Source organism: Clupea harengus, unplaced genomic scaffold (assembly GCF_900700415.2).
Source record: "Clupea harengus unplaced genomic scaffold, Ch_v2.0.2, whole genome shotgun sequence".
NCBI classification, from domain to species: Eukaryota; Metazoa; Chordata; class Actinopteri; order Clupeiformes; family Clupeidae; genus Clupea; species Clupea harengus.
The window spans coordinates 15,403-31,638 of record NW_024879723.1 but is presented as its reverse complement, the minus strand read 5'-3'; the positions used below and the strand labels follow the sequence as shown (position 1 = coordinate 31,638).

Here is a 16,236-nt window from a genome sequence, read left to right as displayed (position 1 = left end):
GATAAATTCAGCAGAAATGTAAGATTTAAGAAAGGCAAGTTTTTTCTCGGGCATTTTTCTCGTGTGTGATGTTATAGGAGCAGATAGGAGCCGGTTGAGTCTGAGCGTTGATAATTGTTCCTGGTTAAGGAGGTTTCACAAGCCTCTATCTCCTGCACCTTATTTAAGTTATTTTCTTTAAACACAACCTGTACAAAAGTGTAAGTACTGCTGAAACGGCTCTTTTAATGGGTAGCCTATTGAAACCCTCCCTTCCCAAAAGAAAGTTCCCAAAAAGAACACCCTTCTCGAACCATCCATTACAGGGTCGCTATTTCATACATACATACATACAACATAATCTGCTCCAAAAAGTTGCGTGTGTGTGTTTTTTCTCTTTTTTTTAGGGATTAGCAAAACTGAGAAACAACGAAGTATAAAACTGTAGACGTCTAATGTTCATTTTAGGGGCATATTTGGCTCATGTGTATGTGTATTTCGCAGTATGGTCATTTTTTATTTGTTTGTTAAATGAAATGTATGCACCAGTTCAGAAATCATAGCATGCAGTCGTCGGAGATCGCACCCCTGCGTGAAACCTTGGTTATTCGCACGTAATTTTTCCAGAATTACGCCCATTAGTGGCGAGCGCATGTGCATATCATCCGCCTTCACCGTAACATTTGACGGATCCAGGGTTTCCTGATGCAGCAGGCGAGTTGGTGTAGACAATACATTAATTTACAAGGTAGATACATTACAGCCTACGTTTGCCGGAATCTGGTGCTATAGCCTCTCCATTAAGCTACGCAATGTTACGTATTCCCATACACCATGGACACCACACTTCCTTGCCCCAGTGAATAGTAGCAGAACTTCCGCGTTTTCGACAAATAAACGTAAGTAGGCTACGGGTTTCTCCATCGTCAATCTTGTCATTTGTACATCTACGGGCTTAAATGAGCTCCTTGAGTCAAATACCAAACCGATTTTTGTTATTGTTGAGATGTGATGTGTGTCTGGGTCTGCTTATGTAGCTTTTTGAAATACAGTGTACAAAGGAGCGGACCGTTAATTGTTAAGTCATCGCAGATCCAGGTATTTTGTAACATGCTGTAGGCCCATTGTAGTAGAGGAGAGGTCTACTTTTATAAAAAATATTCTTTTTTATACAAGTTAGTCCAGTAACTGCCGGATGTTATCTGAATGTAGAGAACGGCTGGCATAGCCTAAGTCAAAGTGTGAAGTCACGGTGAAGTGGCGATTTCGCGAACGAGCAACTTTGGGTAAGTTTTGAATCATTTTGTAATAATTCAATCTGTTAATGTGTGTTGCACACAGTTTTGATTCCGTCTTGTGTGTATCACGGTTGTCTGTATGTGTGATGTACAGTGACCTAACGCACGTTGACTAATATGACTGTACTTTTATTTATTTAGTGAACCATAGGCAATACTGTGTAGCCTACATCATTGCTTTAGTCTCTCATTTTGCGAATTCGATGACATTTTCCTGCGATTGTGTGCTGAGGGTAGTGCTGCCTTTAGGTGTTCAGTGAGACAAAGACAGAGTACATATCCAGGGGTATGGGTTACATAGTCAGATGATACAAAATTATGTAAGCACTTAGTTCATGTCTGTTACAACATTTACAATACATTTAGTCACTTAGCACTTTTATCCAAAGCGAAGTACAAAGTAGAGAACAATCAAGCTACGAGCAATAGAGACCTAGTGTAACAATAAATACTACTTTACATAAAAAATAAAAAGTGCAGGAATGTAACTACTGTAAGTGCGAGTTAAGTACTAAAAGACAACAGAAAATCAATATTCGGTTCCATCAGTATAACATGTTGTAGTCTGTTTCTTTACTCATATTGCTGTTTCATGTTTGGGGCCAGTAATTCTGAAAAAACTAAGTGGCAGTTTGAGTGTGAACAGTGCCTGGGGTTAGATTTACTTTTGAGTGACAGACTGGCAAGACTGGTAGGGCAGGGCAGGGCAGGGCAGGGCAGAGGTAGTCAGTGGGAGATGGCATAATAGATCACTTAAAAAAAAATCCCATCTTATCTTTGTTTTCTAGTCATGATATCAGGGGGTAATGCCCAAGTCGAACTTCAGGCCCTTATGGAAAGGAAGATGGCAGATAAAGAAACAACAAGTGATTCTAAGGAGGCCAATGGCACCTTGGAACCACTGAGGGGATGGCCGAACCTCAGCCATGGCAGCGAGGTGAGTGAGAGTCTGCACTCAAGTTCATGTGATAATTCTCTAGGAGGGTAAGATGTCCAGGAGAGTGCCTAGCACATCTTTCTATATAGAGATATATTGCAGGACGTTTGTGGGCAGCCATACTCCGAGGTACTTTCTTGATTGTTGACAGAGGGAGAATGAGTCAGTCATAGAGTTCTCTAAAACCTTGATAGCTGTTTGTATATCTTATTTAACTAATTAAATACTATCTGAATGTCTGCTTTAGTGCCCGAACATTATGTAACCAATATGCTGAAAATGTTTCTGGTGTTGGGTGTTGCATCACACAAAGCCTCGATATTTCATTAAATCAATTTTCATCAAAGATCGCGGAGGATGGCAGCATAGGTGGGGAGTGGGTAAATTGTGTGTTTAACTCATATAACTCCTATGCCCCCAACGGCGAGCCAGAAAAGCTCAGTGTGTTTGTCACATGAACTTTCCCTACATTACATTAGAATTAGTTTCAGATAAAATCTCAGAAACAAGGAAGTGGCACATTCAAATAGATGACTTGGCAGCTGTCGAACTGGCCCCAGGCTCTACTACTACACATATTAAGCCAGCTCTCCTCAACATAACACCTCTCGCTAACAAATCACTTGTGGTAATGATGGTTTTGTTACAGATGTTTTAATTGTATGGTCTAACCAAACAATGTTTAGCAAAAAGTAACTGTGTGGCTGTTCTCATGAAAGCATCCGTCCCATTTTTTGTCAGGAAGTAAAGTGCTACAACACTGCAACGATAGCTATTAGTCTGTTACTTCAATTCATTTTAATACCTTTCTAACAGTGCCCAAAAGTGCACCTTGTGTTTCACTTTGGAGTGCTTTTAGACATTCAAGACGACTAGTTTTATTTATGATTTCAACGAGACTTCGTCTGTAATCTCCACTGATCTTTATCATTTTGTAAGAACTAGTGATTTAGCTATTCATATTGACGATCCTAAAGACAATGCTGCTAATAAGACTGTAATGAATAATACTGATAACTATACTTCAACCATAGAAAATATTAATTTACACTTAGTTAATTTATATAGCACTGATAACCTATTGACTCCAGGCCCTTTCCAGTGCCAGAGGCCTAACCCACTAGAGCAAACACAGAGTGGCGATAGCCATGTTTTTTTTAAAGTAAATTGATGAGGGTTTTATTTGCTGAAGCAGAGGTAATGGAAACTCAAATTATTCTCTTTAATAATTTAATTAGACAACTGGAAACATGGCTAGAAGCAAGGAAACAACCGTTTGACAAGAAGAAACCTTGAGCAGGCTCTGGCTCATAAGGGGGGGGACGGACACCCGACTGAAGCCCGCCTGGGAGAGACGTAGAATAATAAGGGGCTGAGTGAGGGACAGAGAGAGGAGGACAAGAAGAGGAGAAAAGAGAGGGCAGGAAAAAAGAGGAGCAGGTATGCAAATACAGAGTGGAGACACGGAGACACTTGTTATCAACTCATCAGAAATACTTCATTGTGAAAATTATAATGCTATAAACAACACATACATGAACAAGCTTCTTATCGTGAGCTTTAAACACCTCAAGATGTCTACATACAGTATAGTCATGGACAAACCCTAAATTAATATTTATACAATTCCACTGTGGATACCAGGCTCACAAATAAGGTCATAGCTCTATTGCTAGCAGCCAGTCAATGTTTTATTGTCACACCTTAAAATGCTACCCTATTAAACAGGTTGGGCCAGCCATTTCTGGCATTCTCCTGCTATTTAATCAACACATGAAAGTAAAAGGAATTAGTCTGTCTGCCTGAGTAGAATCATCTGTTGACTCACACAATGATATCATTATAGGCTAATGCAGGAAGAAGTTACCTTTATTTGATAAAATGAATATTAACAGTTTGTTAATGACGCATATATCTAGACCTAGATAATCTCTGCATCACTTTCATCATCAGAAGTCGTAATTTCTCTTCTTTGTACCCTCTATGGGAAGCGTATGTGTGGGGTCAAGGTTTACGTAACAGGAACGCACAACGAGCTTGGTTTTTATCATGTGACAGAAAGAACAAGAAGAACAACTAGGTCTTGTGACATCCGAAATTTGAGGCGGAAGTGTTCCAGACGTGGTGGAAGTTGTAAGGCACGAAGGGAAATAGGACATCCCAGCACCATCCTCAGAGAAAAGGGTCTTGTGAGCATCAGAATGGAATGTTGCATGATTTTGCATTTGCCCTGCAGTGCAGTCATAATCAATGCCCCCACAGTGCATTGGTGCTTAATACTTTTTATGTGACAACTTTGTCAACACATAACCGGGCAAATCGGCACAACAGCATCAATCAGACACTTCTAAGTGCGGCAAGAATACTATTGTATTCAGTCCCATGTGATGTGTGTGGGGGCGTATGAAGAAACCCAGTGTCCAACATTCTCTGTTGTTTCGTCACTTGGGGACTAATCTGACTAATCATGTACTTTGTTGAGTAGCTGTAGATTTTCAACCATTAACTGGAAGTTTGGGTCCCAGGACAAAAATCAGTTGATTCTGTGTGGACAAAAGAGCTGTTTAATATGAGTTGTGACTACTGTTACTGAGGAACAACACCCTCTGCATTGCAAGCATGTAATAAATGTTACCAGTGCTGAACGTGTGTGGCTAGATGGACAAAGTTAGCCAAAATGTTACTTAATGAAAATAAAACAAGATGTGGTTGGTCATTTCCAGGGGAAATTATTTATTTGTATAGATAAGCTGTTAATATCTTAAGTAGTTAATGAGGGTGTAAGTTCACCCATAGACATATAAAGGCTTATATATCAAAGACTTATATATGTCTATGAGTTCACCCCCAGCTCTGAACCTAACTCCTCCTTTGGGAGTGGAGAGTGTAATTTACATGTAGTTGACAGTAGGTGGCGGTAGCATTATGGCTTTGCAGTGTTTTTTGACATCACTGACCATGTGGTGAGGGTGTGGTTTGTATTACATATTAAGATGTAGTCTGTCATTGCTTATCAGAACTTTATCTGGATATATGTACAACAAACTAGTGGGATGGAAAAAACATGTGCGTCTGAAATGTGGATTGAATATGTGGGCTGTGAAGTTTTCTTCACGGTTCTGTGTGGGCTGCCCACATGAGGTTGAGACTGAGTGGAATTTAAGCGTCTCCACTTCTGAGGCCAGAAATGGTTCCACAAGGCTGCCCACAGGTGACCTCGCACTAGGTCTGCAAAATTACGAGACGTTTTTCAAGTTTTAAAAATAACACAGCGCAGTACTGCCAGCAGATGAGATTTGTGGCAACAGATTGTCTCCTGAGAAGAAGGGAGCTTTTGTGAGCCACAGAGGAGGACTGCTCACTAGATCTCAGAGAATCAGATCCTCACTCTTATTTGCTGTGGGGCTTTAGGAAGTGTGATCATGCTAATAGTGTTAACCATTTGATCAAATGATCCACAGTATGGACATACAACTGGCAATAGGAATAATCTTGTGTTTTCAGTCAGGCGGGTAGTGAAGGATCCAACCATGAAGCTTATAGCCTTGAATGCGCTTTCAAAAGAATATTATGGACAGACATGTAATAGTGTTTGCTGGAATCTGGTCTATAAGGGTTAAGAGGTGCTGATAAGGTCAAAACAAGTACACTGAAGGCATTTTCTTTATCTTTATTGCTATGAATTTCCTCCAGGTCACAGAAAACAAGGCTTTACTTGTTGATACTAGGATACCAATAACATACCATCATTTATAATTTGTGACTAGAAAATTACGAGTTTGTTACAGAAAATCCATTACTATTTATTAGGAAAACAGCCAATTACTTTTCAGATTTCTCCCAACAGAAGCATTTTAGTTTGTAACTAACAACTGTATTTTCATTTACTTCGGCCCAACAAGTCTATCCAAATGTTCTCTATGTTTTGGTCCTAACCTGAATAGGACCACACATCACATTTTGAAATGAAATGTAGGCAGCAGCTTAAAGATTAGATAATATTCCAAGCTATTAAGTTAGCAAATGAATGATCAGGAGGCAAGGAAGCTTTGTTTTTGTATAAGCGACTGAATATGTAAACTGATGAACATTTGGTGTCTGTGACAGGAAAAATCCAAGATCTTAACTTTCTAGAGCAGTCATCAGGTACTCTGTTAAATATTTGTGTTTTTGTTACCATTAATGATATCAGAGTTTTGGGGACTTGGAAGTAGGAGTGGATCCAATGCAGCACACAGTACGTTACACTTCCTTGTATAATAGCACCTAAGGTTTCTTACAAAACAGATGTTTTCAACGAATGTCCTTCTTTGTCCCTTTTTAAATCCTTGAATGTTACTCTTTAAACATCTACAGTATGTGCTGCATATTTAACCTCAGAAGTTTAATCAGATGAAGAGGGACATTTTTCTGACACATTCTGGTTTTTTTTAGGAAATGTTTTCTAACTGGTTTCTAAGAGATCTGTAAATGTGTACTGGGGTGGATCTACTTCTGCCTTCTGTTTACCTACCTCTGTTCATGGGAGTTATTACCTGAACTGTCTTTTCCTTTTATTCATACATGTACATTTTTGTATATTTATGTAATATGAAATAGAAATGCTTAGTCATAGGACTGTCATAGTGATTTACAGATGTTAAAGCCCTCCTCACCAGATTTCTGTACACTATACCCAGGTAATCATTAATGTTGATGAATGGTGATTACATGACTAGCTTCTCATATAGTCAGGGGAAAGCTGCCACCCACACTCCCCCTCCCTAAGGGCGTTCGGTGCACAGAAGCAAAGGGGAAGACGCATTGACAACATGGCTGTGCAACCAGACAGACCAACATGGAGCAAACAGATAGAGTTCACCCTAGCTGGGATTGGGAATGCTGTGGGTCTAGGCAATGTGTGGAGGTTCCCCTACTTGTGTTACAGAAGTGGAGGAGGTAAGAGCTTCTCTTCATCAAAATGAGGATACTATCAGTTTGTTTTCCCTAACTAGGATCTGTGATTTATGTAGTTTGATTGTCATAAACCCTATTTCCATTTAAAGTAGAGTGATACTGAAAAAGGTCAGGGTTAGGGTGTTTGTTAGTGTCAGTTTGATTTATCTGTGCCATTCAAGGAAAGTGTTATAGATGTTTTCAAAAAGTACAAAATATTTGATCAATAACAATAACAAAGTATTGTAAAAGTGCATACATGTTGGATCAAATGCCTCTTAAGTCATACAATTATCTGCTATTATGAAAGTCATGAGTGACACGTATCACTTATAACACTTGTTGGATCAAATGAATATTATGAGGAGCTCCCCGCTAAAGTTATATGACTGTTAAAACATGACCCAATTTGAGTGAAAGACTGAAAAAATAAGATACCACTAAAAACAGGGGAAAAAGCACGTCTGTAAATGCTTTACTTTTAAAATGTAACAATAACACTGCTAAGAATAAGGAATGAAAATGTCATGTAAAAATGCTGATGAATGAATATCTTTTTTTAGTCAGTTTTGGGAACCAGGGGAATGTCGTAGCTTATCCATTTAGCTGATAGTGTGTCAAGATGTCTGTAAACTGTCTCTCTCAGGGGCTTTCCTGGTTCCTTATGTCTTCATGCTGGTGGTTCTGGGAATTCCACTGCTCTACATGGAGCTGATAGTGGGCCAGTACCTGAGGAAGGGACCTGTTCATGTCCTGGAGAAAGTATGTCCACTGCTTAAAGGTAAATATGAAGACTGGGATGGAATTATGGATTTCATTGCATGGCTTTTGTCAGCTTCAGTAATTTCTGTTTAATGAACTGCTTAAAGCAGCGTTTCCCAAACTTGACATGGCAGGCCCCCCCTGTGGCAATGAGAGAAAAATGCGCCTGCCCCTCAACCACCAACAATAACAAAAAAACAAGTCCATCCGTGGTTGCATAGCTTTTCTTTAACATTGTTTCTATATTTGAACAGAACAATTTTATTTTATTAAAGTTAAAAGGTAAATATTTGATTAATAATTGCCTATGTATTGTTCCCTTCTTTGGATGTTAGGCACATGTCTGTTCTATTAATAATAAGACTTACTATCCCTACATACATAAAGGCTAAATGCTATGCCCTGACTTAATTAACCATAAGTACAAAGTAAGCTATAAACTCATCAGCAAAAAAGGTTATGAGAAACCTATTTGGAATAGAAATATGAGCATTGGGTGGAGGAGGACATTGCATTGCATTTGTGAGCATCAGCGATTTCTGTTTAAGGAACTGATCCAAAGAGTTTTGTCATTCCAGGTTTTGCTCAGAAATGTGTATATGTTGTGCTTGTTCATATTGTCTTCCCTCTTTTTGATCTTGAGGTGTTGGCATGGCAACTGTAGCCATCTCCTTCATCATGTGTACATACTACAACGTCATCATCACCTGGGCGCTCTACTATCTCTTCAGCTCCTTTCAGAGTCCTCTGCCCTGGCAGAGCTGTAATAACACCTGGAACCAGCCCAACTGCACCGACCATGTCACCAACAGCTCCTACTCCACCACAGCCAGTCAGCAGTTCTTCAAGTACGTCCTTTGAATGCTATGCTCTGGTTCTGGGATCCATGTGGAATGGATGGCAAATGGGCTTTAAAATACTGGGGGGAAAAAAGAAAGAATGAAAATGTTGAGCTTTTGCTGAAACAGTGTGAAACAGAATAATAACCTATTGGTCTGTGGTAGAACATGGCTCACTGTTCCAGAGTTTTCAAAGTCAAGTCTTAGTTAGGTCGGTTATGCGAGTTATCCATTTGTCACTTTATGACAGAGGTCTCAAGCAGTGTCCCCAAGCTTTGAGCCGGGTCCACACTTGACCTGTGGCCACTTATATGACACCATTACAAAACGTGTCTGGAATACTGTTTCGAAAGAATGAAAGTTCAGTGAGGGAACGAGGTCATGTGTTAACTGCAAAAAATTAACCAGTTCAGACGTGTGCATGACGGTGCTAGAAGAGATACAGCTTTAGTCATGAGTTGCATATTTGACTGACTGACTATAGATTAGATTGTTGGGATTTCCGATATATGGTCATTATAAAATGGTTATCTCTTCAAACTTTGGACTTAATTACATATACTGTCACTTCTGGTAAGTTATATGGACTGACAGATGGGTGTGATTTAAATATATCTTTTCCACATTTTGTTTTACTTAGGAAAAACCCATTAAAACCCAGTAAAGAAAACTACACAACTGTCATGACGGGCAGTGGGGCTGTCTAGGTCAGCTAATACACATAGGGAAATCTATTTTTTCCAGAGGCGTTTGTCAGCCTTCAGAGTGATCCTGTGAAAGGCCTCCGTCGGGAGCTCCGCAAAGCCAGTGTCGGATATGGGGAGATGCCCTGGCTGTCGTGCCACTGGCTGTCACGGCTGTGTTTTTTGTTGTCAGTCATAAAGTGCTGGAGCGGACGTCGGGGTTAGAGCAGCCTGGGACACTCAGATGGGAGCTCTTTCTGCTGCTGCTTTTGTCCTGGATCATCGTCTACCTCTGCATCTTCAAAGGGGTCAAGTCTACTGGGAAGGTAACAGGAGGCCTCTCCATCACAAGCACTCGCACTGTATCGATTTTTGTTGACGTTTCTTTTTCTTAAATGTTATATTATTAGAAAAGAATGACAATGCATTTAAGTGTCTAATCTTTCTTTTTTGTGTCTTTTTTTCCTCTCTCGTTCTCTCTGCGTTTGCATTCTACTTCCGATGCTCAGGTGGTTTACTTCACCGCTATCTTCCCCTATGTTATACTCTTTGCTCTGCTGATCAACAATGTACAGCTGCCTGGGGCTATGGAAGGCATTAAGTTCTTCATTGTGCCTGTGTGGGACAAGCTGCTGTCTCTTGAGGTAAAAATGTTTGCTTTTGGGCTTGTCAAGTCTTGTCAGAATCTTTGCACATGATTAAGTGTTGAATTGTATTGGTTTGTGAATGTGTTTGTGTTGCTAGGTGTGGATCAATGCCGCAGCACAGATCTTCAATTCCATTGGGATTGGATTTGGTGGCCTTATGACTATGTCCAGCTACAATTCTTTCAACAACAATGTTCTGAAGTGAGTGGATGTCATGTACTTCCTTAGCTCCTGTTAAAAAGATAACGCATAGTTGACTCTCTATATAATCATAAGTCTTTATGTGACTGTGGTGCAAAGGGTTGCTTGAGTATTCTTTCTGTTCACAGAGACACCTTGGCGATCTCCATCATAAACTCCCTGACCAGCCTTCTCGCTGGCTTTGTCATTTTCTCGGCCTTTGGTTACATGTCACATCTGCAAAACATCCCTGTTAGTGAACTGGCAGTGGACGGTACGTATTTTTATCTTGCAGCTATAAGATGTCAGTCATTGTAGCTGCATGTGATTAGACTGAACCCTACTTAAGTTTAGGATCATGTTCAAGGAGTCAGCTCTCAATTCTCGCACTCAATATGCTCAGTGGCTGGAAAAAAATGTCTTCAATATGTCTGTTATAATTTGTTTTTATTGTGTGCTTGCTCTCCCCACCTAGGCCCAGGGCTTGTGTTTGTTGTGTATCCACAAACCTTTGTGACCATGCCTCTGGCTCCCCTCTGGGCCATCGTCTTCTTCTTCATGCTGCTGTTGCTTGGTCTGGACAGTGAGGTGAGTCTCATAGGCCGTCGCTAGTGCTGTTGCTTGGTCTGGACAGTGAGGTGAGTCTCATAGGCCGTCGCTAGTGCTGTTGCTTGGTCTGGACAGTGAGGTGAGTCTCATAGGCCGTCGCTAGTGCTGTTGCTTGGTCTGGACAGTGAGGTGAGTCTCATAGGCCGTCGCTAGTGCTGTGTCTTCACTGTGATGCTGTTAGTGTTAGAGATCTATAATGTTGTTGTGGAAAATCCTACCAACAAGAGGGGGACTATCTTGTCAAATAACACCCTTTTGTGTTTGTCAAAGCATCATACTAGCACAGAAGACCCCCTAATTTATCACTCTTAAATCAGAAAATCTTTATTACTGTATGCAAACATACTCTGTGACAGAGACAGGTACCAACATTTTCCTGTTGAGGAATATTTCTTTTTAACCAAGAGTGAAATATATATAACTTGTAAAAGCCATTGTGGCATCAGTCTGTGTAAAAAATGAAGGCGTAAGAGTTAGGATGTGTACATAAAGCAGTTACTGATACCCTGAGCTTGTAGGATTACAGGATTCACCAATGTTTGGATTACATTGTACTTTGCAGTGATCATAGGCATGGCGCCAACAAGCTGAGGACAATACGGCCTAATCTCAATTATTTTTGGCTGAATACCCCCGTTCGGTACAATCAGATAACTGTGTTTCCGGCAGTCTGTGTCATTTTATGAGTTGGCACCAGGATATCGGGGCTGGGATGACGTCTTTGGCGATGTATGGGAACACATACTGGTGATCTTTCTTCTGAAGGGATCTACACAGATCTTGCATATCTTTAATCTGAGGCCCACTGGAAATGAAACACAGGGTGTTAGATAGGGTTGGGTACCGAAAACCGGTGCCAACCGGACCGAAACGCAACGCAGATTTCGGTGCTTCCTTTCGGTGCCTGAGCCGATTGAAATACTGCCACTGGTGGCTTAAAACGGACGTTACAGCCAACATAAGCATCACCTCACTTGCGCTATTTAACGTTACACTATGATGACTCCGTCCTGGCAGCAGGTAACGATAGCCTACCGTTTGTATAGCTACAGTAGCTAGCTAGCCTTTTAACAGAGGAAATGCTGAAAGGTAAACGGTCAAAAGTGTGGCTTCGCACAAAAAGATTCAAAGATTCACGTGCAGCAAATGCAACAAAACAATTGCAATTGGGGGAGAGAAAGCAAGAGTCAAAGGCAGATCAGCAGACTGAAGACTAAACGGAGATGCCAGCAAAACTAAACCTAGTCTCTAAAAGGGGCAGTACAAGTTCACGTACTCAGTGTGTTCAAATAACAAGATTGAGTATAAACAAGATAGAAAAGATAAGTATAAACAAATCAGAAAATGGTAAAATTTCATGAAATAAATGCAAACAAAATAATACATTTTTGACTCCAAAGGCAAATATGCTCATATTTCTGCAAAAGAATTGCTGAAGTTTAAAGCTGTAGTGTGTGTACAGAGTGTGTGTGTGTGTGTGTTTTGTATTTATTTATTTACTTATTTATTTATTTAAGTATACTGTAAACTGTTGTTAACAGTTAAAAAAATTGTTCATAGTTTGAAGTTAAAAAGTTTGAAGCTGTAGTTTGAAGCCAAGTGTTTTGTATTTACTTATATTTATAGTATACTTTAAACAGTTAATATATGGTTCAATTTGAAGAAAATGTTTTTGCCTTGGCAATAAAGAAAAGCCTTTCTTTAAATGTCGTCAATCGTCGTTTTGTACTTTTTTTTTTTTCAAGTATCGGTTCAGGCACCGTTTAGGCACCGGTATCGTTTTAAAAGTATCGGAAAAAACCCAAACGATACCCATCCCTAGTGTTAGAGTGCCAAATCAAAGGGATGCCGTTTCACTTTTATTCAGTATGCATGTTTTTTTTCTGACATTTGGATGTCTGTTGTTGTGACCCCAGTTTGCAATGGTGGAGGTCATGGTAACCAGTTTGATGGATGGCTACGGTAAACCGCTGCTGAAGTACTTCCGACTGAAGGAGATACTGGTGCTGATGGTCTGCAGTACTGCTTTTCTGCTGGGGATTCCTCATGTCATGCAGGTAACAGGGATTACAGTGGCTGACATAGACCACATCTATACTGAAATCCTTTAACATGTTCAGTCATGGATTTAATATATACATGTGATGGCTGTGTATGAAATTATTATCCCTGAATGAAAATATTGTTCTGTTTGTAAACAGTCTGGGATCTACGTGTTCCAGCTGATGGACCACTACACAGCTATAGTGTCCATCATTTTCCTTGCATTTTTTGAAGTGATTGCAATCTGTGTGGTTTTTGGTGAGTTTCCATCTCAGACAAAAATATGCCCACTTAAGCACTGTCACATAGTAACTACTTGGATGTTGTGTGTAGGTGTGAGAGCGTTTCAGTACAAAGCATCAACTGTCTTTCCATCACACTAAATTAGTCGATTATCCAAATGATTTGCCAATTATTAACGTGTATGGAAACAGGGATGTAATATTACCATGGTTACGGATTATTTTAAATGTTTTGTAGAATTTTGGCAGGATAAAATCTATCCCATTGCTCTGGTAGGTTATTAAATAAAGAGTAGTGGTTCAGAGAAAAAAAATCATATTTGATCATTTGTTTACCAACAGGTGTGAGAAGGCTTTCTGATAGTCTTATTGAGATGACAGGAAAACCACCCTCCATCTTCTTCAAAGTGTGTTGGTGTATAGTATGCCCAATTTTGATTGGAGTAAGTACAACGACATCCTCGTTTGAAGTCTGCCTTTCATGGCTTGAACGCATGCATATGTACAAAGCTCTTCTAGACCCAGGAGAACATAGTGATGGTGTTGCTCTTGTGCTGCAGGTGATCCTGGTCTTCTCAGTCATCCAGTTTAGGCCGGCCCGCTATGAGGACTATGTGTACCCAGCATGGGCTCAAGGAGTGGGCTGGATGATCGCCTTGGCCTCAATCATCTGGATCCCGCTGGGAGCCATACATACTTTGTGGATCCTTCCTGGCACCTTCATGGAGGTAAATTTGCTCCAGACCATAAATACATAAATGTGTTCTGTTTCTACAGTATTTTCATACGTTCCTTGCATAGTATCTTCATAATTCCTTCAATAGGATCTTTGTAATTTGTGTCGATGTGTAATTTGTGACGATATCTTTTATGTTTCATGTGTCGCTGATTATAGTATTAGCTATAGTTGTACTCTAAATGAAAAGTTCCATCTTCTAATTTCAATTGTCTTTTTTTGTTAAAACACAGAGAGTACGCAGGTCACTCACTCCCTTTGGTTTGGAAAAGGTTCCAGCCATCCACCCAGCAGGAAGTGGTGAGTCTCTTCCAGACCTGGCTGTGAAGCTGTGAAGCTGATGGCTGTTCCGGAAGGCTCTCTGCTATGTCGAATCGCGAAACACCATCACCCTCTAAACAAACTCCTTTTGCTACTACTTTGACTTTTCATCCGTTTGTTTGAGCGCCTTGCAAAGTGGGGTACTCCTCCCCCACCCCTCCTCACCCAACACCACCCCACTATTGGTCTGGTAGATGATGGAAGACAATCGGTGGTGTGACTGAACACTACAGATCTTTTTGTATCGCTTCAGGTCACACCTCAGCTGTGGATGACTGTTTGCTGTTCCCCATTGAGACTGTAGATGCTGTTGCGTCTCACTGTACATCCTGCCATCTTCACCTCAATCAAGGCTCAATTGAGGATGTAGAGGAGCTCAACTGAGGCAGACCTCAGAACAAACTGAGAATCTATTACTGTACGCTCGGACCTCTGTGGGCTTGCCGGGGTATGGATGGATAGTTGGTAAATTAAGAGAGACAGAAAAAATAATATTTTTTTAAAAATATTAAAAACTTTACTTTATGTATAATCAGCAAGAGCCAAATTGTTCCACAGATTTGAATACCACAGATTTGCAACAGATTTGTTACTGCAGACATTTATTTATATTTATTTAGATATAAATTACTCCTGTGCGGATTTTTGGTAAGAAATACATTAATATCAGTGCTTTCAATGGGCCTTTGTAGTTTTGAGTTTAGCTCATCTTAGCTTAGATTTTTATAAGTTGTTTTGTTTTTTACTACGGAAGAATAGGTATGTGGTTTTCAAATGTCTCTTCAGCTGTACTTCTCTTTTGTAACAATTACAAGTTTCACAGTTTTACAAGAGGAGATAAGCTATTCAAAGTCCAAATGGGAGCTCTCTATTGGGACGTGACCAAAGGCGCTCTCTCCTCTTGATGATGTCTGTGTTATCTGTTAGCAACCTTGCTTAAACTGAAACTACAACATGAATTTTATATCACTAAAAATGTGTAAATACCATCATGGGTGAAGGACTTCTTAAATCTCTGTACTTTTTAATTAGATGCACTAGGATCATAGATTTGTTTGGTTTTATTTGATCTGACTTATTTTGTATGGTAAGTGATTAGCGGGCTTTTTTGTAAAGCCTGTGTCTATATGGCCTACAACAATTGTTCATTTCAACAGTAATCAGCGTTTCTTTGTGTGTGTATCATTTATTGAATGTAATGGTCCCATCATTCATTTATTATTCAGACTAAGAACCTGCATCTCTATTTGTGATCTAAAAGTGTGTAAGATACAGCTACAAACTGTGCAGCCTTTAAAGCCTTATAGTACACTATACATGTGCAGCCTTTAAACAATATAGTTCGTTATACATGTGCAGCCTTTAAACAATATAGTTCGCTATACATGTGCAGCCTGTAAACAATATAGTACACTATATTCACTATACATGAGATATTACTGTATCCCCATCTTCAGTTTACTCTGAAAATAGTTCTTAGGCCACAGTCCAGTACGATGAAAGGTAAAACAATGCAGACCCATGTTAGAAACCTTTTATATTTTCACTTTTTAATTTGGAGAGAAACTTTGAGGGTGTGAGGACAAAGACAAAACAGTTCTGTTATCTTCCTTTTTACGAGAAAGGTTGTGATTTTCATTTTGAAGTTCCAGCAGTACAACAGCCACTCTGAGGCACAGTAGAATGAGAACACATTTTGAGCATGCAACCTTATTCAGCTTGAGGACTGTTCCATTGTCTCAAGGTTTACACTCAAGAAGACGTGTCCCTTATGAAAGGCTATGAAACACAGGCCATGCCATAACTACGATGGAACTCAGATTAGCTAAAATGTCCAGTGATGAATCTATAGTTGAAAACAGCTGGTCAACTCTTCATTGCACAGTTCACATTCTGTCCATCAGAGGGCTCACAATATATGGCTTTCTTCATCTGTGCAGATTTGTCTCCTAAAGACTTCAAAAGTCTTGACCTAGCATAGAGATGTTGCTTACCTTGGGGACATTTTGGAGGCCTGAAAGTCTA

General features: G+C 39.9%; 1 protein-coding gene across 8 annotated transcripts; it reads left to right on the top strand.

Annotated features, from left to right (window-relative positions):
- The first annotated feature begins 623 nt into the window (after positions 1–623).
- On the top strand, positions 624–15,371 carry si:ch211-283g2.1 (sodium- and chloride-dependent GABA transporter ine). 8 transcript variants are annotated; one of them, XM_042704736.1, is made up of 17 exons: positions 624–1,265; positions 2,066–2,214; positions 6,407–6,451; positions 6,945–7,152; positions 7,796–7,930; positions 8,555–8,759; positions 9,627–9,759; positions 9,943–10,077; positions 10,178–10,281; positions 10,410–10,534; positions 10,736–10,834; positions 10,985–10,998; positions 12,786–12,926; positions 13,071–13,170; positions 13,497–13,597; positions 13,715–13,882; positions 14,124–15,371. In XM_042704736.1, the coding sequence occupies exons 2-17, from the start codon at positions 2,068–2,070 to the stop codon at positions 14,223–14,225; spliced, it is 1,962 nt and encodes a 653-aa protein (XP_042560670.1). In that variant the 5' UTR covers positions 624–1,265; positions 2,066–2,067; the 3' UTR covers positions 14,226–15,371. The 8 variants fall into 8 exon arrangements, with proteins under 8 accessions (XP_042560670.1, XP_042560669.1, XP_042560668.1 ...); XM_042704735.1 differs by lacking the exon at positions 10,985–10,998 and having other exon boundaries at positions 625–878; positions 1,192–1,265; positions 10,736–10,848; XM_042704734.1 differs by lacking the exon at positions 10,985–10,998 and having other exon boundaries at positions 625–1,265; positions 10,736–10,848.
- The last annotated feature ends 865 nt before the right edge of the window (positions 15,372–16,236 follow it).